This window comes from Phaseolus vulgaris, chromosome 6 (genome assembly GCF_051622355.1).
Source record: "Phaseolus vulgaris cultivar YP4 chromosome 6, ASM5162235v1, whole genome shotgun sequence".
Classification (NCBI taxonomy): domain Eukaryota; kingdom Viridiplantae; phylum Streptophyta; class Magnoliopsida; order Fabales; family Fabaceae; genus Phaseolus; species Phaseolus vulgaris.
Genome location: NC_143503.1, coordinates 22,313,741 through 22,340,507, shown reverse-complemented (window position 1 = coordinate 22,340,507; position 26,767 = coordinate 22,313,741). Strand labels below are relative to the sequence as shown.

Here is a 26,767-nt window from a genome sequence, read left to right as displayed (position 1 = left end):
TCATAATTTTTTAATGGTTTTTTTTATCGGTGTTATTTTTCCGTTAAATTTGTCAAAAAATAATTCAATTGGATAGTAATAAAGGTTTTTTACTAAAAAATTTATGTTTTGTTTAAATTTTGTAATTATAAAACATATTATAAATGATTTCAATTTTTTTATATTATTCTCTTAAAATTACCATAAAGATAATTGTAAGACTACCACCGACAAATATAATTAATTTATACAACTGCCTATTTGACAACTACAATAAATCCAATTTAATAAACATTTAATAGAAGTACTTTAAAATAAACAAAAACCAAACCACCACTTTGTCGCAAAACATTTAATAAAAACACCATAAAAACTCACCTAAAGTAGTTATTATTATTAAAAAAAAATATTAATTAATTTATAAATTGATATCTAATTAATAATTAAATTTTTTTATAGTTAATTAATTATTTTTTATCTATAAAATTAGTTTTTATTTAATAATTTTTTATAGTGTAATATTAAAAATATACGATTAAGAAACGTTATCCACAAATAAAAGAACAACATAGTGGATGATCAATAATACCTCTCCTAAATTAAAAAGAATTTATCTATAATTTTTATTCAGTTCATTAATATACCTACACTATTTTTATAAATTAAAGAAGATATGGTTATAAAATATTTTATACACATTTATAATTTAACCAATAAAAATTCTTCTCCTCAAGTTTGTAAATGAATGTCATACATTTTTAATTTTTCTAATAATTTTCTAAAAACCTGATTTGTCATAACTTTGGTAAGAATATTTGCTAAGTGTCTTCAAATTAAATATTTGGTAATTTTAGAATATTTTTATCAAGTTTTTTCTTAATGAAAAAACTATCAATCTCCACATGCTTTATAAAGTCGTGTTAGATAAAATTGTATCATGTGAAACTTTATTATTAATACAATTGAATGGGACATGTATGTGCATAGCTTCATCTCAAATTTATTTGCCAAGTACTCTTTTAATGTATTGCGTTTGTTTAAATCTTTCCGGTAACCATCATGTCATCAACATAGAAAGTAAGAATTGTAATATTTCTTTCTTTTTTCTTTATAAACAAGATACCAAGAAAATACTTCAAAGGAACAAGATCATTTATCTAAAAATCATTTACAAAGTACTCTTTTAACATCTTGCGTTCCTCTAAATCATCCCGGTAATTATCATGTCATCAACATATGTCCTAATCAATCATTCTGTTAAATTTTCATGTATCACAATTTCAACTATACTTGAATAGGAATTCAAACATATTTTCTTTTCTAACTTGTGTTTAATTCATCTCACTATTTAATATTTAAACTCAATTTTTTTTCACAATTTAATGTTAATATTCTAGTTCTTTTTTATTTGACACAAATAAACAAAAAAAAAATTAAAACTGAAATTTATTCAAGAAAAATAATTCAAGACAAAAAATCCAAATAAGCATTTAACAGAAAATTAAAAAAAAAGTAAAGAAAACAAACTAAACAAATAAGAAAATATAAAAAAAAAACAAAGTAACCGAAAAATAAAATAAATAAAAAACATAAACAGAAAAATAAAACAAAATTCAAATAACCAAAATGAAAAGAAAATTAGAAAGATAAAACCATATTTTTTATCAATTATCTCTTCCTAAGAAGTCATCCAACTTTCTGTTAAAATTTTCATTTATAGGCTTGCTTCATTTGCTAGATCTGCCCCCCTAAATAATAGAACTTATCTCCAGGCCAAAATACATAACCTGCAAAATGATTAGGAGACATATGGGAATTGGGGTGCCTTTAAGAAAAACCAATTTTTTTTTGCAATTTTTTTTTCGCTCGAGCGAGAATCCTTGCGAGAAAACACCATTTTTTGACGTAAAACTCGCTTGAGCAAGAATTTCGTCATGAAACTATCTTGCTTGAGCGAGATAACTCCCGAGAGAACCCTGCTTTTTGTAACTTTCTCGCTTGAGCGAGATTTAACTTGCTTGGGCAAGACTTCATGCAAGAAAACATGATTTTGAAAAATAAAATCAACAAAGGTACAAAACTAGATAAAACTAAAATGTGAATTGGGTTGACTCCCAGTAAACGCTCGTTTAACATCGTCTAACTTGACGCCTGTTTATTTCAAGGTGGACAACTCCCTTTGTTACATCCTTTTGAACAAGTTCTTCCCCTGCATTAAAAACTTTTAGGCCATAAAAAGATTAAAAGTTATCTCCTCATCTTGAGCTCTAACTTGAAGTTCTCCTTTGTCAACAACAACTGTCATTCTAGCAGTCTCCATAAAGGGTCTGACAAGTATCAAGGGAACCTCCTCATCTTCTTTCATGTCCATTATAACAAAATCCACAGGGAATACGAATCTTCAACCACTATAAGGATATTTGATGGATCTGTCTGCCAACCGTAACTACATCTTGGTGGGTTGAACTTCCAAATCGCCTATCTTCTTTAGCATTGCCAAAGGAATTAGATTTAGACTTGCCCCAAAATCCAGCAAGGCATTGTCCACAGATAAAACACCTATAGAAACGGGAAGATTAAAACTTCCTAGATCCTTGAATTTTTGAGACAAGCTTTTTTGAATAAGGACATTGTATTTATCCTTTAACTCTATATTTCTTTCTTTAATGTAGCTCCTATTCTTTCGAAATCTTTCAAATGTTGAATCCTACTTCAGATTTACTGCAAAATAATTTTTAGGAAGTAATTTATCAAAAGAAATTCGTTCCTTCTCTTTTCTTGAAGGAGGAGGATATGATTTAATTATTATTATTATTATTATCATGATGGACCATGTTGTACTTTGCTTAGACTTTAGTACTTTGTTGTTCCATAATAGTATATTATTTAATGATATAATTCTTAAAGTATGTGAGCAGGTAGTCACATCAATAAAATGTGGATTGTGGATTGTCCATACTGAAAGGTACAAAATATGACTAATATTGTTTCAAAACTAACTAAACGACTATTATATACATTAAATATAATTAATATTGTTTAAAAACTAACTATAAGCACCGTGGTAAAAACTCTAAACAACTATATTATATAGTAAAATATGCCACACATACCACCCACGTTTAAAATTTGTTGAAAGCTAACCAGTACAATTAATATTAGAACTACCTCTCACAAATACAATTAACTGTACAACTACTACTTAGTACGACCAAATAAATACGAGACACCAAACCACAAAACATTTTCTTACATATACAATAAATCATGAATAAAATTAGACTTAACTACTTTATTTATTTATTTATTTAATTTGATATTTTATTAAAGGTATAACAATATAATTATTTTGAGATTTAATCAAATCTTAAACTAGTTTAATAAAATTGTCATCATTATAGTTATATAAAATATTTTAGTTATAAATTATTATACGTAAACTAAAATTATTAATATTTTTGTTTATTAAAATTGTACTTGTGAATAGTGTACTGCTGACCACTTTCACCTTCACATTGCTCTATAACTTCAACACGAAGCTTTGCACTCGCCATTACCACACAGCAAAACACACAGAGAGAGCACTACACTAAAATGTGCTGCCCTTGCATTGCAGAAATATTGTCCAAAGCTATAGAGTTTGGGATTACAATATTTTGGAAAACTGTCAAAAAGATTAGAGATGTCCCAAAAGAAGTTCAAAAGATTGAAGAGGAACTTGGAGACTTGCGAGATTCCATTTATGAAGCAGATAAAGACGTTGAAGCTGAAAGAGATGACCGTCTGCGTGAAGATAAGAAGAGAAAGTTGATGCAGTCGAGAAAAGAACTTTTTCTCAAGGAAGATGTGATTGACGAACATGACATCCGTATTGGACATGTTCCTCCATCGGCAGGTTTTTTTTCTAAGGGTGTGTTTGGATTAGAGGTTGTGGGTGAGTGGAAAGTTGAGGGTGTGGATGAGTGGAAGTGTAAAGAAAGTGTGGAGAAAGTTGAGGGTGTTTGGATTGGGAGATGTTAGAATGGATGTGTTAAGAAAGTTTATTGAAAAGTGTGAATGATGTGATAGTTGTGAGAGTATTTTAATATATTTTGAATAGTGTAAATTGTAAGATTACAAATTTACCCTTGTATATAAATAAATAGGAAAATGAAATATTAATTAGTTTAAAGGATATTTAAGTTAATTAAAATAATTAGTATTATATTATTTAATTTCTATTACATTATATATAATAATAAAGTATACTTAAAAAAATGATTATTATTTTGTACATAATTTTCATAATTAAAATAATTGTAGGTTTCAATTATAACTTAAAAAATAATATAAAATTAAAATGAATTAAAAAATAGAATATAGAAATGAAATATGAATTTATGTTCAATCTAAAAAAATATTAACTAACCCTAAACCCTAAAAATATTATTTACAAATAAAAAACTATTTCTTATAAACAATTTAATTTTTAAACACTAATAACTATTTACAGTAATTATTAATTTTATGCATATTTTAGTTAATTAAAATAATTTAAATTTGTATTTATAAATAAAATAAAAAATGTAAAATTCAAAGAAATAATTAAATATAATTTTAAATATAAGTATAATTTTATCATTTTCTTCTCTAAACCTTGACTGTGTTTTTAATTACTACAACCTTTTTTATAATATTTTAATTATAAGATTAATAATTTATGTATAAGCTAAGAAAAGAAACACTAAACATTATTATTATTTTTAAAATACGTATTCATATTTATAATTTGAATTCATCTGTAACAACATAAATATTCATATTTCAATATAATCTTTCCTTCCAGTATACAATTACACAAATAACTTATCACAATAATTAATTTACTAATATAATTAGTAAATTTCTCCTAAATATTTAGATCTAAAATTACAAAGTAATTAACATCAATAATTACTTTCAAATAATTTAAACAAATTCAATTTGAAAGAAAATTTAAACTTATGAACATAATCGATTATCAGTTCCCTTCAAAAAAATCACATAATCGATTATCCACAGACATAATCGATTATGCTTGTAGTGCAAAAACTAACATAATCGATTATGTTAGTTTCATAATCGATTATGGTCAAAATAACACATGACCCATAATCGATTATGCTTGTAACATAATCGATTATGGTCAAAATAACACATGACCCATAATCGATTATGGTTGCCAAAAATTTTCAGATAATCGATTATGTGAGCAAACATAAAGCTGAAATAATCGATTAGGTTCAAACTGAAATAAAAAAAAAAACATAACCCAGGGCACACATGAACCACCAGACTCTCTATGTATGTGCTTTGTGAACAACTGAATTGCCTCTGCTCTGCTTTGTGAGATTTGTGAGGTTTCTGAGTTTCGTTTTCACAGATGCTCATGCATGCTTCACTTACGATGCACATACGTCTAAAATGAAAGTGAGGGCACAAATGATATTTCACTCCATCCTACGTGGCACTCACTCACTCACCCTCTCCTTTCTCTTCACTTCTCAGAAGACCCTTATTTTGCCCAACTTTCTTCTCACCCTCACCCTCACCCTCACCCAACTACAAATCCAAACGGGGGTGGCACCCAACATCCGTCTGTGCCTACAGTGCCACCCCTAGAAGCAAACAAGCCCTAAGGGTGTGTTTGGATTAGAGAGTGTGGGGGAGTGGAAAGTTGAGAGTGAGTGAGAGTGGAAGTGGGAAGAAAGTTGAGGTTGTTTGGATTGGGGTATGTTAGAGTGGATGTGTGAGGAAAGTTTATTGAAATTTGTGAGTGATATGATAGTTGTAAGAATATTATAAATTATTTTGAATAGTAAAGTTTGTAAGATTACAATTTTACCCTTGTATATAAAAAAGAATAAATAATGATTAATCCTATTTTATATTTTAGTTAATTATAATTTAAAATTAAAGTATAATTTTATTAATTAAAATTTATTTTTTATTTAAGTTAATTTATTTAAATAATTTTAATATTATATGTGAATTTTTAAATTATGTTATGTTATATATATAGAAATATATAAAAAATTAATTAAGTATTTTAGATGATTAATATTATTTATTATTATATAAATTTATTTTTTATAAATAATTATATATATATATATTATTAATAAAATTATTAATATTTAATATAAATAAAATAAAATAAAATAAAAATAATTAATATTATTATTGTTATTGTTCTTTATTAAAATTATTTGATTTGCATTTATTATTATTATTTTATAAATTAATATTAAATATTATTATTATTTTAATATTTATATTATTAGTATTAGTAAGACTTTACATTATTATTATTATTTATTTGGTATGTACAGTTTATTTAAAAATATTAGAAAAGTTAAATGATTTTAATTATTTTTTATTATATATATTAAGGGTAAAAACGTAATTTAGATAAATCTATTTAACTTTCTCCTCTTCTCTTCAACTTTCTCTTCATGAGTGAGAAGAACCAAAAACTCTTCAACTTTCCATTTCCACTTCTCCTCTCCTTCATGCATCACTGGAAACAAACAAGAAGATGCTTCTCATTTCTGTCTTCGTGAATAGTACTCATGTGGAAGCAAACAAACCCTAAGACTTTTCACTGCATCCGAACTCTGATCCCTCGATTTCAAATAGCACGTAAGGTTAAAGGTATTAAAAGCAAAAATAGTCAAGAGCCAAGATCAAGCACTTCTGGAGAAAATAAATGGAATTCATTGCACTACCATGTAGATGATCTGGAGACGCAAGAGGAGGTTGTTGGCCTTGTTGGACCTACAGCCAAATTGAGAGGTTGGTTGAAAGAGGGACAAGAAGAACGCACTGTGATTACGGTTGTGGGTATTCCAGGAGTTGGAAAAACCACTCTTGCCAAGCATGTTTTTGACAAGGTCCATGACGACTTTGTGTGCCATACAATGATCAGAGTCCATCGACGCTACACAGTAAAAGGACTGTTGATAAATATGATACTCAAACTTTGCAAAGAAAGAAAGGAGAATCCACCTTCTGAAATTTCTAATATGGATGAAGACTCCTTGAAAAAAGAAGTCAGAGATCGCTTGCGCAAGAAGAGGTATGTTGTCTTATTTGATGACGTATGGAATGAAAATTTTTGGGATGACATTCAATCTGTTTTGATTGATGATAAAAATAAAAGTAGGATAATAATCACAACAAGAAACGTGAAAGTTGCAGACTTTTGTAAGACTTCTTCTATTGTTCAAGTATATAACCATGATAAACCTCTAAGTGAAGAAGAATCTTTGAAATTGCTCCACAAGAAGGCACGTTATGGTTCTGAAGGACATTGTCACGATGAACTTAAAAATGTGTCTCTTGAAATTCTTAGGAAGTGTAAAGGTTTACCTCTAGCAATTGTGGTCGTTGGTGGTCTTTTGAGTCAACTAAAGGACGAAAGTGCCTCTGAATGGAGAAAGTTTTGTGAAAACTTCAAGAGGAATCGTAACTTAAACGGTATAAGAGAAGTTATAGGTTGGAGTTATGATGATTTGCCAATCAATCTCAGATCATGTTTATTGTATTTCGGAATGTATCCGGAAGGCTATGAAATTAAATCTGATAGATTGGTTAGGCAGTGGGTAGCTGAGAGATTTGTTACACCTGATACCCCGAAATCTTTAGAAGAAGTTGCAAATGAATATTTATTAGGGTTGGTCCAGAGAAATTTGGTGCAAGTGTCTTCAATTAGCTTTGAAGATAAATTTATAAAATGTCGTGTTCATGATTTAATACACGACATGATCCGTGCAAAAGTCAAGAATACTTGTTTTGGCGAGTATATTGGTGGTGGTGGGGATGATCAATCTGAGTCAAGTGGGTTGGTTCGACGTCTGACAATTGCAACCAATGATGTAATTAGAAGTACTGAAACCTCACTCATTCGGTCAATTATAATCATTCCAGAAAAACAAGAAGAATCATGGTTTGTCGAATTTGAAAGCAAGATTCTTAAAAATTATATGCCATTGAAGGTACTTGATTACGAAGATTCTGGATTACCTTGTGTTCCTAAAATGTTAGGAACTTTAATCCACCCGAGGTATTTAAGCTTTAGGGGAACACTGATAGAAAGTCTTCCAAAATCCATTGGTAAGCTCCTGAACTTGGAAACCTTGGATATACGAGACACAAAAGTGTGTAAGATTCCAAAGGAGATCACCAAGCTCCGAAAGTTACGGTATCTTCTGACACCTGACCGTGCTTCTTCTTCAATTAAATGGAAGTGTTGGGAAAAACAGTAATTTTCCCACTAAAACAAAACCCTAACAGAGCTACCCGACAAATAATATTGAATAAATAAAGCGGAATAATAAAAGAGATAAAGAGGAAAAACACACCCGAAAATTGTTAACGGAGTTCGGCCTGTTTAGCCTAATCTCCGAGCACAGCAAAAACAACTCACTTTTATTATTATGAGAGAAGATATTACAAATTGGGATATATAACAGTGAAGGAGGAGAGTTTAATTTATAACCCTCAAACCTCCTTCCCAAATAATGAACCCACCGATGTGGGACTTGGGATTAAGCCAAAATCAACAAATCTCCACCTTAGCTTAATTTCAAGTCCCACCTAAAACAAATTTTCTCAAAACATAACAAAAACAAACTTTACATTGCTTCAAATTTGCGCCTCCGGGCGCCAACTTCAAATGTGCAAGATATTAACCAAGTCTAAAACAGTGTTCAAACTTGGTCCTTGTAACCACCTTGGTGAGCATATCTGCAGGATTCTCCGTAGTGTGAATCTTCTGGAGAACAATCTCATCTTCTTCGAGAATCTCACGCACAAAGTGATAGCGAACATCAATGTGCTTCGTCCGTGCATGAAAGACTTGATTCTTTGCTAAATGAATAGCACTCTGACTGTCAGAATATAACTCAAGTTGTTTTTGACCAACTCCCAAGTCTTTAAGCAACCCATGAAGCCAAATTGCTTCCTTCACAGCCTCTGTAATCGCCATATACTTTGCCTCTGTCGTAGACAAAGCCACCGTAGACTGCAAGGTAGACTTCCAATTGACTGGCACTTTTGCTAAAGTGAACAAATAGCCAGTTGTTGACTGTCGCTTATCCAAATCACCTGCATAATTAGAATCACAATATCCAACTATGCATTGACCAAGTGATTCATCTTGCTCAAATGCCAATCCAACATCTAAGGTACTTTGGAGGTACCGTAGAATCCATCTCACAGCTTGCCAATGACCCTTGCCCGGATTATGCATGTACCTGCTAACAACACTCACAGCCTGTGAAATATCCGGTCTTGTACACACCATTGCATACATCAAGCTTCCAACTGCATTTGCATATGGGACTTTCGCCATGTATTCTCGTTCTTCATCAGTCGTCGGAGATAAATGACTACTCAATTTCAAATGAGGAGCAAGTGGGGTACTTACAGGTTTTGTATCTTCGTGTATACCAAAACGTTGTAGTACCTTCTGCAAATACTGCTTCTGTGACAGCCAAAGTTTTCCCCTCTCTCTGTCCCTGTTTATCTCCATGCCGAGAATCTTCTTGGCTTCCCCCAAATCCTTCATCTCGAACTCTTTACTCAACTGAGCCTTTAACCTGTCAATCTCAACTTGGCTCTTTGCTGCAATCAGCATATCATCAACATATAAGAGTAAGTAAATGTAGGAACCATCTTCAAGTCTGCGCAAATACACACAGTGATCATATTTGCTTCTCTTGTACTTCTGATCTTTCATGAACTTATCAAATCGTTTGTACCACTGTCTCGGAGATTGTTTCAGTCCGTACAACGATTTGCTAAGTTTACAAACTGATGAGCATATATTTATTCACACTCACTAGCCTTATTCATAGATTATTGGACTATAATAATAAATAAATTCATTGTTTTAATTAATATTCTTATAATTGGTTTATTTGGGCCTTAACTATTATTATTGTTAATTTTGTGTTTTTAGAGTAAATTATCCGGAGGAAGCATCTACCTTTGTGAATGGGCCAAATATGCAAAAGTCCAAGTTGCTTCTTGAACCAAAACAGAAAACAAATTCTGAGGAGAAGAAAGAGAAAATAAAATCTAAAATATCTCAGAAACAGAATTGGAAGCAAATCTTTTGCAAAATACAGGAATTCTGGAAAGATGGAAACTTGGAAACGGTTAACAAAATATAAACTACAATATTCTCTCAAGATCCTTGGAGCATAAAAGCCTATAAAAGGACACAAGCATCAAGGAGAAAAGGAGGAGCTTCATAGGGTTTTCTTAGTTTCTTTTCTTCTTTACAATTCTTTTGTTTTGCCTCCGCATGGAAGGCTAAACCTTTTTGGTTGATTCCTCTGTAATTTCCCATTGAGCTCTGAGGTTTCGTTCAATAAAAGTTTCTATTTTTAATTCTCTATAGTAGTTGTTTTTATTGTCTAATCTCCTGGAAAACTAGTTTTTGTGAGAGGTTGTACTTGAACGCATGATTGAGAGTCTTCCTTATCTTAAACTTTGGTTTCTTAGTTAGTTCGCATTGTTCTAATTAATTTCTTGGGCGCATGATTCAAGGGAGAGGAGGTAAGCATTCCCATGGAGTATACGCATGGAACAAAGTGGGTATTGATTAAACTAGTAGACGCATGCTTTACTGGTGAGTTTCAGTTGAATTAGATTGGCGCATGTTCAATCTGGTTTAGCTCTGTTGGAGGATTGAGAAAAGATTAATCTTTAGAGAACCTGTGAAGAATTCAATGGTGGAAGAACTTGGGATCAACCGCTTTTTATTTGCTATTTTAGTCTCTTTTATATTTTTTGCACAACTATCTCAAACCCCTTTTTTATCTTTATTGTTATTGCTAACTTTTATTGTCTGCAGATAGATTTTAAACCCTGATAAACTGATTTTACTATTGGATTCGTTGGGAGACGACTTGGGGACATTTGTCCACAATTATACTATCATCTCTCTAGTGTTAGACAAGTCTACGCTAGAATCATATTAATTTGACAGCAAAACGACAGCTATCACAAACTCAATCTTCTTTACCATCAACCTTGTATCCTTATGGTTGAGTCATATAGATTTCCTCCTCCAAATCACCGTGTAGGAATGCGGTCTTTACATCAAGTTGAGCAAGCTCCAAATTCAACTGTGCTACCAAGGCCAACAAAATTCGAATGGAGGAATGTTTTACAACTGGAGAAAATACCTCATTATAATCAATTCCCTCCCTCTGAGCAAAGCCTTTAGCAACCAACCTTGCCTTGTAGCGAACATCTTCTTTATTAGGAAATCCTTCTTTCTTTGCAAATACCCATTTGCACCCAATTGCCTTTTTACCTTTTGGTAATTGTGCCAGCTTCCACGTCTTGTTCTTCTTCAAAGACTGCATCTCCTCTTCCATCGCACCTGTCCAATTACCACTCTCTGAACTCAGAATAGCTTCTGGGTAAGTGGATGGAATGTCATCAACAACTGGAAGTGCATAGGCAACCATATCCATGAAACGAGCAGGCTTCTGAATATCTCGTCTCTGTCTTCTAACTGCAATTGGCGCTGATTGCTGTTGAGATTCTTGGGTAGGAACCTCTTCATCATCTGACTCTTCTTCTGCCATAGGAGAGTCACTTGTGGTATTTCGTGTTGGGATCACCACTGTCGGCTCAAACTCCACCTGCTTCCGGGCATACTCCACCTGTTGCGGAGTACTATCAGCTCCTTCTGGATTTACCTTCTTTAACATGGCAGATTCATCAAAGGTAACATCCCTGCTGATAATCGTCTTCTTTGCCTCTAGACACCACAAACGGTATCCCTTCACTCCAGGACTAAAGCCCATGAAAAGAGCTTTCTTTGCCCGTGGATCCAACTTTGATTCAATCACATGATAATATGCAATAGAACCAAAAACATGCAAAGAATCATAATCAGTTGCAGGTTTTCCAGACCATACCTCTAACGGGGTTTTGCCATCTATAGCAAATGATGGCAAACGATTGACGAGATGTTGAGCGTATGTCACAGCCTCAGCCCAAAACTCTCTGCCTAACTCAGCATTAGACAACATACAACGAACTTTCTCCACAAGTGTCTTGTTCATACGCTCCGAAACCCCATTCTGCTGTGGTGTTTTTCTAACAGTGAAGTGCCGAACTATGCCACAATCTTGGCATACCTTCAGGAACGGATCACTCTTGTATTCTCCTCCATTGTCTGTTCGGAGAACCTTAATCTTCCTTCCTGTCTGGTTTTCAACTTGAGCTTTCCATTTAAGGAAAATTTCAAGCACATCATTTTTGTTCTTCATAGTAAACACCCAAACTCTCCTGGAAAAATCATCAACAAAAGTGACAAAATAATGCCTACCTCCGATTGACGGAGTCTTGGCAGGTCCCCACACATCTGAATGCACATAATCCAGAATACCCTTGGTATTGTGAATTGCAGTGCCAAACTTCACTCTTCGTTGTTTTCCTAGAACACAATGCTCACAAAATTCAAGTTTGCAAGCCTTCGTACCTTTCAACAGTCCCTGCTTGGTAAGAATTTGCAAGGATTTCTCTCCAGCATGTCCCAACCTCATATGCCACAACTTCGTTGCCTCAGCATCCTTCTTAGTGCTAGAAGTTGTTGCCGCTACTGTCCCCACCACTGTACTACCTTGGTAGTAATACAAATTGTTCTTCCTCACACCTTTCATCATCACAAGTGCTCCTGAAGTTGCTTTAAGAATTCCATCTCGCATCGTCACAACTAGGCCTTTAGATTCTAAAGCCCCCAATGAGATGAGATTCTTCTTCATCTTTGGCACGTACCGTACATCCCGCAAAATTCTGGTGGATCCATCATGATTCCGCAACTTGATTGAACCTATCCCGACTGTCTTACATGGATTATCATTACCCATGTAAACAACTCCGCCATCGAGTTCTTGAAAATCAAAGTACCATTCCCGAATGGGACACATATGATAGGTACAACCTGAATCCAATATCCACTCATCTGGATGCAATGATGCTGAAAGCGAGACAATCAACACATCACTTTTGCTTTCTGCAACATTTGCATCTTGCAGAGCCTTCCCTTCTTGATCTTTATTTGCCATTAGAGACTCACAATATAATATTCAATATTACAAATAATTTCAAACAACCCAAGGTGAACCTTCGGCTCTTGATACCACTTGTTGGGAAAAACGGGTAATTTTCCCACTAAAACAAAACCCTAACAGAGCTACCCGACAAATAATATTGAATAAATAAAGCGGAATAATAAAAGAGATAAAGAGGAAAAACACACCCGAAAATTGTTAACGGAGTTCGGCCTGTTTAGCCTAATCTCCGAGCACAGCAAAAACAACTCACTTTTATTATTATGAGAGAAGATATTACAAATTGGGATATATAACAGTGAAGGAGGAAACAATGAACCCACCGATGTGGGACTTGGGATTAAGCCAAAATCAACAGGAAGGACATTGGAGGCATGACAATGCTACAAAAGATACCAGAGGTGCGTATTGAGCTTGATGAAGTGGCGATTAGAGAGGTGGGAAAGCTAAAGCAGTTAAGGGATCTGAGGGTGCTTTGTTTCAGCGGAGACCACAACAATGTTCTTTGCTCCTCAATAGAGGAGATGAAACACTTGCAGGCACTACGCATTAAAACATTCAATGAAACATCTGGTGACCGCAGAATAGTTGACTTGAACATTACGTTACGAAATTCTAAACTTCAGAAGCTTTTCCTTGATATGAAGTTAGAAAGGTTACCAAATTGGATTCCTCAACTCCGTAATCTTGAGAGATTGACCTTGCGCAAATCTGACTTAACCAATGATCCGTTGGAATCACTAGAAGATATGCCTTGTTTGTCTGTTCTCTCTTTAACCTACGCTTATGAAGGTAAAATATTGCATTTTCGAGCTGGAGGGTTCCAGAAACTGAGGAAGCTAAATCTCTCAAATCTTGGGAAATTGAATTCGATCTGTATTGATGACACAGCACTGCCTTCTTTGGAATATTTTGAGTTGACATGCCTTGATAAACTCAAAAGTGTACCTGTGGACATTCAACATCTGAAGAAACTTAAATTTCTTGATGTTCCTTGTATGCCAACTGAATTTGTGGAAGAAATTGATCGCATTGGTAAAAACAAGCACTGGACCATCAATTATGGGCTATATGTGATATACGGTACGTATTTAGCATTCTAAGATTTTCACCACTATAATCTTCTTTTGTGTTAATATTTTATGCTTTTTTGAATTGGTAGGTGTTGACCTCAACTCTTGAATTTCGTTTTTTAGTTTAGATGTTCACAAGTGTGATCATGATAAACACTTGAAACGTGCGATTTAGGATGAAGTTTAGTCTTTTTGTGGTGTTTGTGAAAGTGTATAGTTCCTGTAAATTTAGTATCCAGGCACATTATAAATTTATCTACATTTGATTGTGCTAACTTTTATTAATATCTTCCACTCACTTGTGTACAATTGTGAATTTTAGGAGGAGTGAGTGAAGATTCTCACAAGTTTCCTTTCTTGCGACTCTTGAAAAGGTGGTTCTGGATTTGATGCATCAAAGTGCAAGGCCCGTCATTTTCTGATGATGTTTTCTAAGTTTCCTTCTTTCTCATTCTCTTTTCTTTTCCAAAATGTGTTTCTAAATTGTAGTTCGGGTTGAAGAATCCTAACTGCAACTTGATGTTTTATGTAATTGAAGTTCATTTTTTTTTTTATCAGTAAGCAATATAATATAATGAATAAAAATGTAGCATTTTTGAGGGATATTCATTTCTGTGATCCCTTGTCTCCTGTTCCAATGAGTTCATAAATTGTTCACTTTACTATAAGTTATCTTATTTTCTCTTGATCATTTCAAAATTGGAAGACTATAATTGGATTCGGATAAAGCAACATGATTGGAGATACTGTAATTCTTGTCTTAATTGTAAATTTTTAAGGAGTTAGGGTTTTCATTAAAGAAAAAAGTTTCTCACTCAAACTATAGACTTCAGTACCAATATTATTTTCAATTAGATTCTAAAATTCATAACTAAAATACCAATATTATTTTCAATTAGATTCTAAAATTCATAACTAAAATCTTGTTACCTAATTAAATATTAATTTAAAAATTATTTATTAATAATAGAAACTAATTTAGATATAATTTTTTTTTTAATTTTTAGAATAATATTTAATTTAATTAATATAGTAATAAATTATTTTTTATTTTTAAAATTATTTTTTATTTAATGATTTTTTTATAGTGTTGAAGATGTCTTCTTCATTATATTTATTAATTTATCTCGAGAATTAAAATGCTATGATTTATTTTTATTTTTTTATTCCTTAATTACATTATATTTAATTTTGATTCTTCGATATGTTAAAGATAATTGTTCTAATTTGTTTGATTCCTCAATTTAATTGTATTTAATGTGTTTCATGAATAAGGAGAAACCTCACTTTATTCAACTAGTTTTGCGAGGTTGAGCATACTTAAATTCTAGTATCATAATATAGTATTATAAGTGATTTTTTTGGCATTTATTTCAATAATTTTATTGTTTTTTCTTGTGGATGTCATTGATGAAAACTAGTAATTTTTCCAGTGATTTAGTTTTTTCTATTATCTTTATCTATTCTTAGTTTAAAGATAGATGAATAATTGATTTCATGTGTCAGTGTCAGTATTCATATTATGATATTATCTTATTTTTCCTTATCTTATTTCTAATCTTATAAATATGTCACCAATAAAACTCTTGTATTACCCAATCAATTTGTTGTTAATATAGCAGCTATTGGTGTTGTTCAAATTTCTCTCACATTAGTGCTTTATAATATTTTTTAAGTACTTTAATTCAATTTAATTTCTATCATTATTTTATTGATCCATAGTTATTTGTTAATCACCTTTATTAAAACTAATTTTTTATTCAGTTTATGTTTTTTTTATAAAAGTTTTCATGTTAGGCATCACTATGCAACTTGACATCTCAGCAAGGCTGACACCTCAAGTAACAACAATCATCTGCCATCACATAAAAAAGTATTATTAAAAAAAAAAGAAAAAAAAAGAAAAAACAAAAATATGGGGGACTAGACCAAAACCCACATGTTAACAAAAACGATACATAGGTAGACTATACCTATTCATAAAGAATTCTAAGAACAGACTAGATGAAAGTCTATTATACCAATGAAATGATTATCTATGAATGAACCCTAAATTAGCCAACTTATCACCACATGCATTCCCCTCCCGAAAAATATGAGTAACCCTAAACCTGATTGTCCCACAGTAAGTAAGACAAGAATTCCATCGATTACGAAGCATCCACGGAACATTAGTCCTAGCAGTAAACGCAGCACAAACCAAGACCGAATCACATTCAAGCCAAACTTTAGTAAGTCCCATCTTTTGAGCTTCCTCCATAGCATGTATAACTCCATAAAACTCAGCAACCAAAGCAGTTTGAACTTCAAGAAACCCTGAAAAAGCACCAATAAATTCTCCCATACTCCCACGAAAAATACCTTCACAAGTAGCAAGACCAGGATACCCCCTAGCAGCCCCATCCGTGTTAATTTTAACCCAACCTGGTGAAGGAAATTCCCATCTAACAGGAAGAGGACGAAGAACTTTCCCACTACGAGTCTTAATACCAAAAAACTTAATCACGTTGAAATCCAACATATCATTCTTCATTGAAGCTTTAGACGAATTTCCCACTAGACAAGTTAAATCTTTAATTACCGAAATAGCCTTAGAAACTTCAATCTTATCCTGAAATCTAGCATAATTCCTCATACGCCATATCATCCATATAGAAAAGGTTGTCACAATAAGCTTAATCAATTTAACCAAAGGACTACCATCACTCTTAATAAAAGAAAGAAGATCATCCTTATTAGAGAAATGAGAAGTAAGAAAAATCTGTCGAACCCAACTCCAAATATGTAATGCAGTATAACATTCAAAAAATAGATGTTGAATAGATTCTTCATGCTTTTCACAAAGCGTACACATAGAACATATATGCAAACCCTTATTCTGAATATGCTGATCCGTAGGAAGTCACCCATAAAATTTTTTCCAGAGTACTAGAGTTTTGGAAGGCGGAATAGATGAAGACCAAATGAACTTACCCCAATCACATGGAACTCCTGGTTCCAAGAAAAAAGTCCTAGCCGATTTAAGAGTGAAACGACCAGACTCGTCTAGAGTCCAATTAGGAATATCTTGTTCCTCTCTAACCATGATATGATTAAAAAACTGCGGCATCTGCTGTAAAGATAAGGGAATATTCCAATCATAACTTGACCAAAAGTGAGAGACTGTATCTGGAATGCTAGACCCATCAGATAACCCTGCAATATTTGCTAAAGAAGTAGTAGAACACCATTTATCATTCCAGAAATTAATAAAAGAACCTGTACAAACAGTCCAAGAAGTATAATCAAGTATGATAGAATAAAATTGCTTAATTCCAAGCCAAAGAGAGGAGGATCTATAAACCATTCTAAACTCGTATTTTGATTTAAGAACTCTGGCTTTCAAGAGTAAAGACCAAGGTTTGTTGCTATAAGCAAAGTTCCAAGCAAGCTTAAGAAGATATGCATTATTTTCATGATGAAGATTAATAATATTCAAGCCTCCATCCTCAAGAGGTGAACAAATTTTCGCCCAATTAACGGTAGCGATACCTTTTTTCATAATATCACCAGTCCAAATAAAATTCCGACACCACTGCTCAACTTGCTTAATAAGTGAAACAGGCCATTTATATATATTAAAACTATAAGCTAGAAATCCAGTAATCACTGTATTGACCAACTGGATCCGACCCATCATGCTAAGAGATTGACCTTTCCAAGATGCTAGCTTCAATTTAACTTTATCAGCCAAAGGTTGAAGAAACCGACACTTTGGAGCACCAACAAAGATAGGCACTCCTAAATAATTGAAAGGCAAACAACCATGACTACAAGAAAGAATATTTTGAATTTTGGTGACAAATCTTGCAGAATTATCCATGGTGAAGAAACTACTTTTAGAGTTATTAATATATTGACCAGAAAAATCACCATATGTTTTAAGAAAAGTACTCAAATTTCGAAGAGACTTAATATCCCCCTACAAAAAATCAGCATACAAAATATGAGAGGGAGTGAGATAACCTTTCGGACTAGCCATATTTAAAATCTTCTTATCATTCACAAGCTTAGAGAACCTCTACTAAGAACTTCCTCTGCAAGACAGAAAAGTAAAGGAGACAATGGATCACCTTGTCTTACACCTCGACTGCAGGGAAAAAAACCCACCAAACTACCACTTATTCTGATAGAAAGCATAGCTGAACGAAGAATTGTACTAATCCAACTGACAAACGAGGGGTGAAAACCAAAGCGTTTCAAAACTAATAATAAGAACTTCCAACTCAGAGTGTCAAAAGCTTTATGAATATCAACTTTGTAAGCCACATTACCTCCTATAACCTTTTTAGAAAGCATGTTAATAGCTTCAGAAGCAATACCAATGCAATCCTGAATCTGTCTACCCTGCACAAACCCATATTGATTAGGAGAAATGATTCTAGCAGCCAGAAGAGCAAGCCTATCCGCCAGTATCTTGGAAATAATTTTAAATTTGAAATTAGCAACAACAATTGGCCTGTAATCTTTAATGGAATCAGCACCCTGAATCTTAGGAATAAGAGATACCACATTACTGTTCATTCCAGGGAGAACCCAATTTTGTTTAAAGAACTGTTGAACAACATTACAAACATCTGTCCCAATAATTTCCCAGCAAGAATGATAGAAAACACCACCAAAACCATCAGGACCAGGAGCACTATTACCGTTAAGATTAAAAACAACATTCTTGATTTCAGAAAAATCAGGACATTTAATCAACATCATATTCTCTTTAGAGGAAACCATCGCAGGAATATAAGTACCAATAAAATCTTCCATATTATCAGTATCCAGAACATTAGAAATAGACTCAGCATAAAGATTTTTATAAAAGTCCAAAATATGATCCTCAATGATTTTAGGATCCTCCGTAACCTCATTATCAATCCGTAGACGATGAATCCCACTAGAATTATTTCTCCTTTTGACCACAGCATGGAAAAAAGCGGTATTTCGATCTCCATCCTTGAACCATAACATCTTAGCCCTTTCTTTCCAAAACAAATATTGACAGTGAAGAGCATGATCAAGCTCCTCCTTAGCAATCTTTTCTTAACAAAGAAGCTCATCACTATCAGACAAACTAGCAGTCTCTAAGTTTTTTTGAATACCAAAGAGGATACCCTGCTTAAGAAGAACTGCATTGTGAACATTACCAAAAGAATTTTTATTCCAGTCTCGGAGCTCAAGTTTCAACCTTTTTAACTTATATTGCAAGATAAACATAGGACAACCAACAACCTTATTAGCCCAAGAATCATGAATGTTTCACTCGAGTAAGATTGTTGGTGGTAATATCATTGAAAGATTTTACATATTGTCTCCTTCAGTTCTCTTAAAAAATAATGTTAACTCTATTTCCTTTAATACATATAAATAATGTTTTTCACAATATTGATTCTTGTAAAAAATGTTTTTGTTTGACATTCTAAATTTGGATAAAGTCAAGTCCTTCAACTTTTTAGTAATGTCGTTCTTTTGATATTTTATATACTTTTTTTTTTACTTTAATTATCAAAAGTTTACTCTATGTTTATAAAATTATCCTTCATTTCACTCAATAATATTTTTGAATCAATATTTAATATATTACATTATGACATTTGAGGACCTTATGACAAATCTAAACATTTTTGCTTAACCCTGATGGACAATTGTAGTCTTTTTACTTTAATATATTTGTTCAAACACAATTCTAAAGTTCTAATGTTATAAAATATATTTTTCAAATAGTTAAAAATCAGTTTGGGACCAAGATTAAATGTTCCGAGATTCATAATGAATTTGCTCTTATTGATTTTCTAATAGAAGAAGACACTCGACATCAATTTTTTTTTATGGAGAGAACTCAACAAAACTCAATAGTTGAAAGAACAACATCTATTGAATGTGGCTTGAGTTTTAATTTTTCAATCCAAGTTGCCAATTTAATTATGGGGAGAGTATGTTTACATTGTTGTATTTCGAATTACCATGGTTTTCTCTCAAGTATACTACACTAAAAACCATCATATATAGTTCTATATGAATTCAAACTTGATTATTGGTCATTAGAAGCTTTTGAATGTTTGGATTGTGTAACAACTTTATCCTCTTCTAGAAATAAATTTACTCTTCACGACATTACATCCATTTTTGTTGGATATCCGAAAGACTACAAGGAACACAAATCCAAAAAAAAAAAAATCTTTAAAAAAAAATCTTAACTAATTTTACAATATCTAATTATATTTTAAAAATAGTTGCTTTATCTTGATTTTGGTCCATGTTTGACTGAAGTTTTTTTGAGTAAAATGATTTGTTACAGATGGCTATTAGAAAATATTTAATAAATCTTAGTTCTTTGAGTACCTAAAAAAACATCCACTCTCAAATGAAATTGCATACATCTGCTTGTACTATTTATATCATATGATTCCAATCGCTACACGAATAATCTTGAAGATTTTCACTATTTTCCTTCATAAACCAAAGGCCAAAAGTCTGACTTGGTGGTATACCTCAAAGCTCATTTTGCTGCATTCATGTGAACTTAGCTAGGATAATTCATATAAGATTGGAGCAAAAACTAACATTTGCAATTCATAATATCAAATTTATATTTTACTATTTTTATTTCGGCATCACAAATGGCTTTCGAGAGACCAGGACCCTCCTGAGGGATTCCTTTCTTCTTCTCTAACTTTCCCTTAGACATCAAAGAATCAGATTTGTGGAGGATTTTTCGCAGATGGGGTAGGGTAAACGATATTTTCATATCAAGAAGACTGAACATTAAGAAACAAAGGTTCGAATTTGTGAGATTTCAGGGAGTACAGAACATCAGGGAACTAGAGAACCATTTGAATACAATATGGATTGGAAGCTGGAAACAGAAGGCTAACAGACCGAAATACAATAGATCAGCAGAAACCAGAAAAGAGTGGAACATGAAGTTGAAAGGGAAGGTAATAGAGTCGGGGAGAGAGCCTAAAAAAGAGTGGAGGGCCAAGGAGGAAAAAACGTATGCAAATATAGTTAAGAATGGTAAAGGTAATAGTGAACAATCACAGAACAGGGCAAGAGTGCAGGCAATACATTTTAGAGCAGAAGAAACTTCCAGGGAGTGGCTAAAAAAATGCTTCATTGGGAGAGTTTCGGATCTAAGTAAGGTATCATGTTTGAATGAATGTTTTATTTTGGAAGGCTTCAGCCATATAAAGGTCAAATTTCTGGGTGGGTTCCATGTGCTATTGCTGGGGGAAAACGAATCAAATATCCTAGAAGCGATAGAGGAGAATAAAGCATGGTTTGAAGAAATGTTTGACACCATCATTCCATGAGAAGATCAATTCGTAGCGGTGGAAAAATTGGTTTGGGTGAGATGTAGGGGTTTACCATTGAAGTTATGGAATACAGATTGCTTCAAACACATTGCAGCTTTAATGGGTACACTCATTGAGGTTGATAAAGCAACGCTGCCTTGGAAGAACTCGAGTACGCAAGATTCAAAATTAGAGTGTCAGTGGGATGTGAGGCAAAATTAACCAACTACATGAGGATTAACGAGAATTTGTATCAGATATCGGTGGAGGAAGAATGCACAATCCCAGAACTCAAACTTTGCCAATGCCAGTGGGGTGAGAATTCTGAGGGAATCGAAACAGAGGCGGAGTCAGTTGCGTCTCTCGCATCTGCACAATCGGGTAGCCGCGACGTAGATGAACCAACGGTGGAAATGACGGCACAGTTTCGTCGGAGTTCCGAACTAGTACCAATTGTACCGTTACAAAGTTATATGCCTTTTTTTGGAAAATTCCGTAGGAGCTACCTCGACACCCATTTGCGGCTCTTTTTTGGGAAAGGAAAAACCAGGGTTAGATGTTCCAACGGCCATAAATAGGACAGACGTGGCAAAGGGGATTGGGCCTCCGAAAACGGCCCAAAGTGCCACGAACCAAATAACCCAATGGGCAAAGGAAGGGGGGTGTAGAGATCGAAATCACAATGTCTTTTTTAATAAAAATGGCCCAATGGAAAGCACGAATGAGGAGAACATGAGGAAGGGATCTAACGGCAATGAGATCAACGCTGAAACATCACAAGCTTTAGGCGAATCAGAACAAATTGGATATTCGTGGAATAATGAAACCACCGCTTACAAGGAGAAGCTTCGTAATGAGGCATTTATCGCAATCTCAACTAACCCTATTGCGGCGGAAGAGGAAAGAAGGCGTATTTCACCGTGTTTGCCAGCGATGATAGAGAAAGAGGGAGGAGTTTTATCCCATCAAGCATCATCGGTGTCGGGAAAAACGAAGGTGAGTGAGGAGGATCCAATGCTGTCAATTACGAGGGTGGAAGACTCTCAATGTTCGTCACCCGTGGGGGAGATTGGCGAAACACATCAACATCTAGCTATTGTCAACAAGGAACAAAACCATAAGCAGAGCCCAAATCAGATTGCTTCGAGATCGGGGCAAAATAAGGGATACATATTTACCGTTCGAAGGGCAGAGAAAGATGGGGTTCGAAGAGAAAAGAAGGGAAGGTTTTCAACATTTGGCAAAAGGTAAGAACAACCAAATAATGCAAGTCAACGGTCTGAACCCTTTCAAACCGGCGGATACAACGAAAAAAAGAGTTTTCTGGGTGGGCGAATCAACCAAAAACAACAAGCGGGTCGAACGCAGGCAATTAAGTTCAGCATTATCTCAAATTAGCAATTCAGTTTCTGACATGGCTATTAATAATTGCAATCGTTTATTCTGGCTAAAACATGGATCTGTAGAAACTATTAGATTATGGGAATTGGGAAAACAGTTAGGAGCAACAGGTGGGGTTGAAGGGAACATTATAGTTAACTTAGAAGTTTTGGAAAAAAGGGATAGGAATAAAAAATCCCAAAGAGAAGAAGGGGAAAACAAGGGTTATAAATGAGAATCTTGTCAATAAATGTAAGAGGGTTCGGGAGTCCAGTGAAATGGAGGTACATTAAGGATATCATAAGAAAGGAAGGTGTTAGAATGGTTTGCTTGCAAGAAGTAAGAATGGTAAATTTCAGCTTCAATAAATGTTGCCAATTGTGGGGAGACAGTGATATTGATTATCTCTATAGCGAACCATCTAATGGAGCAGGGGGTATTCTCACGATTTGGCACAATAAATTCTTTCTATGTTCAAATCGCATAATTAGTAGCCGGTTCAACGTTTTTATTGGGATCTTTAAGGAGAATAGTATTCCTGTAGTCATTGTAAATGTGTATTCTTCGTGTAATTTGATAGATAAAATGCAAATGTGGGAAGATTTAAAAAAGATTAGATACAAAGAACCTTGTAAAACATGGTGTATGTTAGGGGATTTCAATTCAGTAAGAAGAGAGGGGGAACGCAAGGAGATTAATGGAGCAAGGGGAAACAAGAGAGAAATGCAAGGTTTTAATAATTTTATTGATGAATTGGAATTGTTGGATATACCCTGCATAGGAAGGAAATTTACATGGTATAGACCTAACGGGAAAACAAAGAGTAGGCTCGACAGGGTTTTGACAACTTTAGAATGGCTGCAATATTGGCCAGGCTGTAAGCAATATGTCTTAGATAGACAAATTTCCGACCATTGCGCATTGTTGCTAAAATCAAACGTGGTTGATTGGGGACCAAAACCATTCAGGTTTTTGGATATTTGGCAAGAAGACAAGGAGTTTGACAAATTTGTTAAAGGAAAATGGGAAAGTTATGTGGTGAAGGGCAACGAATTTGCAGTGGTAAAAGAGAAACTGAAAATGCTAAAGAGCGACTTGAAAGGATGGAATAAAGAAGTCTTTGGGTATACTGATAAGATAAAACTTGATATCCTGAGGAAAATACAAGAGTTGGACATGAGAGACGATTTAGTTGATCTAGAAGAGGACAAGATTAGGGAAAGAAGAGAACTTTTGAGCCAATTACAGGATATAAATGTGAGGAATGAATCTTTATTACAACAGAAGTCAAGAGCTCTTTGGCTCAAGCAGAGGGACACCAACTCTAAATACTTCCATGCGTCTATTAAGTGGAGGAGATTAAGGAATGAGATAAAAGGAATACAATGTCATAACTCAGGCAATTGGGTGGAGGAGCTGAATGCAGTAAAAGAGTTGGTCAAAGAATTCTATAAGGAAAAGCTGACGGCCATTGAGGACATTGGAGTAAGGCTGGATAATGTACATTTTGAGGAGATAACAGAATCAGACAATAGACTTTTGACTGATCCATTTGACGAAGAGGAAATTAAGGAAGCCATTTGGAACTGTGATGGTCAAAAAAGCCCTGGCCCTGATGGAGTAACCTTTAGTTTCATTAAAATGTTTTGGGGTCTCGTAAATAAGGAGGTAGTGGGAGCTCTGAAATACTTTCACAAAGAAGGGAAAATCCCGAAGGGGTGCAATGCCTCCTTCCTAACGTTGATCCCAAAGTCTGAAAATCCCCAATCTCTTGAAGAATACAGACCCATATCATTGGTAGGTTGTTTGTACAAAATTGTGACCAAAGTGTTATCTAAGAGGGTTAAAAAAGTTATTGAGAAGGTGATAGATGGTTCCCAATCGGCGTTTTTGTCTAATAGAGGATTATTAGACAGTGTTCTAGTAGTGAATGAGGTGTTGGATGATTTGAAAAGAAGGAGAAAAAGTGGGGTGATAATGAAACTGGACTTCGAGAAGGCGTACGATTCGGTGAGTTGGGAGTTCTTGTTTTATATGATGGGAAGACTTGGATTCTGTGAAAGATGGATACAATGGATTAGAGCATGCCTTGAATCAGCTACAATTTCAGTTTTGGTAAACGGTAGCCCGACAAAAGAATTCAAACCCTCTAGAGGCCTTAGATAAGGGGATCCTATGGCACCGTTCTTGTTCTTGATTGTAGCACAAGGTTTGGCGGGGTTAGTGAAACAAACAACGAGAAAAAATATGTTTTCCGGAATAAAAGTTGGGAGAAAAGAGGTGGAAGTCAATCTACTCCAATTTGCAGATGACACCCTCTTTGTATGCAAATCGAAAGTACAAAATATTATATGCATCAAGGCTATTTTAAGGTGTTTTGAATTAAGCTTGGGGCTCAAAGTTAATTTCCATAAGAGCAAAATTGGTGCAATTGTAGTAGATAGAAATGAGGTGAAATTGTATTCGGAAATATTGCATTGTAGCATAATGGATGTACCCTTTACATACTTAGGACTAACTATCGGTGGTAATCCATCTAGGTGTGCTTTTTGGGAGCCTGTTCTATCAAAGATTAGAAAGAAACTTTCAGTATGGAAGGGGAGGAACATGTCATTCGCGGGAAGAGTATGTCTCATAAAATCTGTCATCAACGCCATACCACTTTTCTTTCTATCCTTTTTTAAAGCCCCAATTGGAGTGTGCAAGGAGATCACAAAACTACAAAGAAGGTTTTTGTGGGGGTGGGGAGCAGAAGGGAGAAAAATCGCTTGGACTAGCTGGGAGAACATCTGCAAAGCGAAAAAGGAGGGGGGACTAGGAATAAGGAGAATTGATTTGTTCAACAAGGCACTGTTAGCTAAATAGTTATGGAGAATGGAAACACCAGAAACAGGACTTTTGAAGGAAGTTCTTGAATCGAAGTACGATTCCATGAGACTAACAAACTCATCTAGGTGGTGGAAGGATTTAACAAAAGTCAGAACTTCAGACCAAGACAATAACTGGTTCAATTCGAATGTAGCCTGGAAAGTGGGATCAGGGGACAAAATCAAATTTTGGGAAGATGAATGGTTAGATATTGGTCAACTCAAAGAGAGATTTGAAAGATTATATAATAACTCAGAGTTGCAGAATAAGACTATAGATAGTTGTGGAAGATGGAATTCAGAAGGATGGGTGTGGGAATTTAGATGGAGAAGAGAATGGTTTGAGAGGGAAAAATTGATGGTAGAGGAATTCATGTCAATCATATCACAGGTGCCATTACACCAAGGTACAAAGGACAAAAGGTTTTGGAACGACCCCCCGACGTTCTCTTTTTCAGTAAAATCCGCTTACAATAAGTTAGCAAATCACACCATTGGGAGGGGGTTGGAGGTGTTTGAACATCTTTGGGACTTAAAGGTTATGCCCTCAGCCATGTTTTATGTGTGGAGGGCCTTTTCGAATAGAATTGCGACTAAACAGAATTTGCAGAGAAGGGGTGTTGCAATGGGGGATAACTTATGTGTTTTATGTGGGAAGGAGGAGGAGACAACTTCACACATCCTTGTATCTTGTGAGGTATCAACTAAAGTTTGGAATATGTGCTTCAGCTGGTTGGGGATCTGTTCGGTGAACCACAATGACCTGATTTGCCATTTTGAACAATTCTCATGCATATGCCTAAATCAAGAAGGCAACAGATTATGGAAAAGCCTGTGGGTTTCAGTTGTTTGGTGTATTTGGAAGCATAGAAACATGGTCATTTTTAACCAAGCAAAGGTAGATGCAGAGGAAATTCTTACTCTGGCACAAGTACAATCCTGAGTATGGATGAAATATAAAGAAAGGAAAGTTAATTTCTCTTTTTCTGACTGGATGTTATCACCTTTAACCTGTATTAATA

General features: G+C 34.0%; 1 protein-coding gene across 1 annotated transcript; it reads left to right on the top strand.

Annotated features, from left to right (window-relative positions):
* The first annotated feature begins 6,473 nt into the window (after nucleotides 1-6,473).
* On the top strand, nucleotides 6,474-14,723 carry LOC137833456 (disease resistance protein RPM1). Its single transcript, XM_068641804.2, has 3 exons — nucleotides 6,474-8,245; nucleotides 13,456-14,180; nucleotides 14,493-14,723. The coding sequence occupies exons 1-3, from the start codon at nucleotides 6,570-6,572 to the stop codon at nucleotides 14,558-14,560; spliced, it is 2,469 nt and encodes an 822-aa protein (XP_068497905.1). The 5' UTR covers nucleotides 6,474-6,569; the 3' UTR covers nucleotides 14,561-14,723.
* The last annotated feature ends 12,044 nt before the right edge of the window (nucleotides 14,724-26,767 follow it).

Bases quoted from the DNA above. Each gene is read 5' to 3' on its own strand.
- LOC137833456 (XM_068641804.2), top strand. From the start codon at position 6,570: ATGTGGAAGCAAACAAACCCTAAGACTTTTCACTGCATCCGAACTCTG. The intron at 8,246-13,455 runs GTGTTGGGAAAA...CAAAATCAACAG, and splicing joins TCTTCTTCAATTAAATGGAA to GAAGGACATTGGAGGCATGA. The intron at 14,181-14,492 runs GTACGTATTTAG...TGTGAATTTTAG, and splicing joins TGGGCTATATGTGATATACG to GAGGAGTGAGTGAAGATTCT.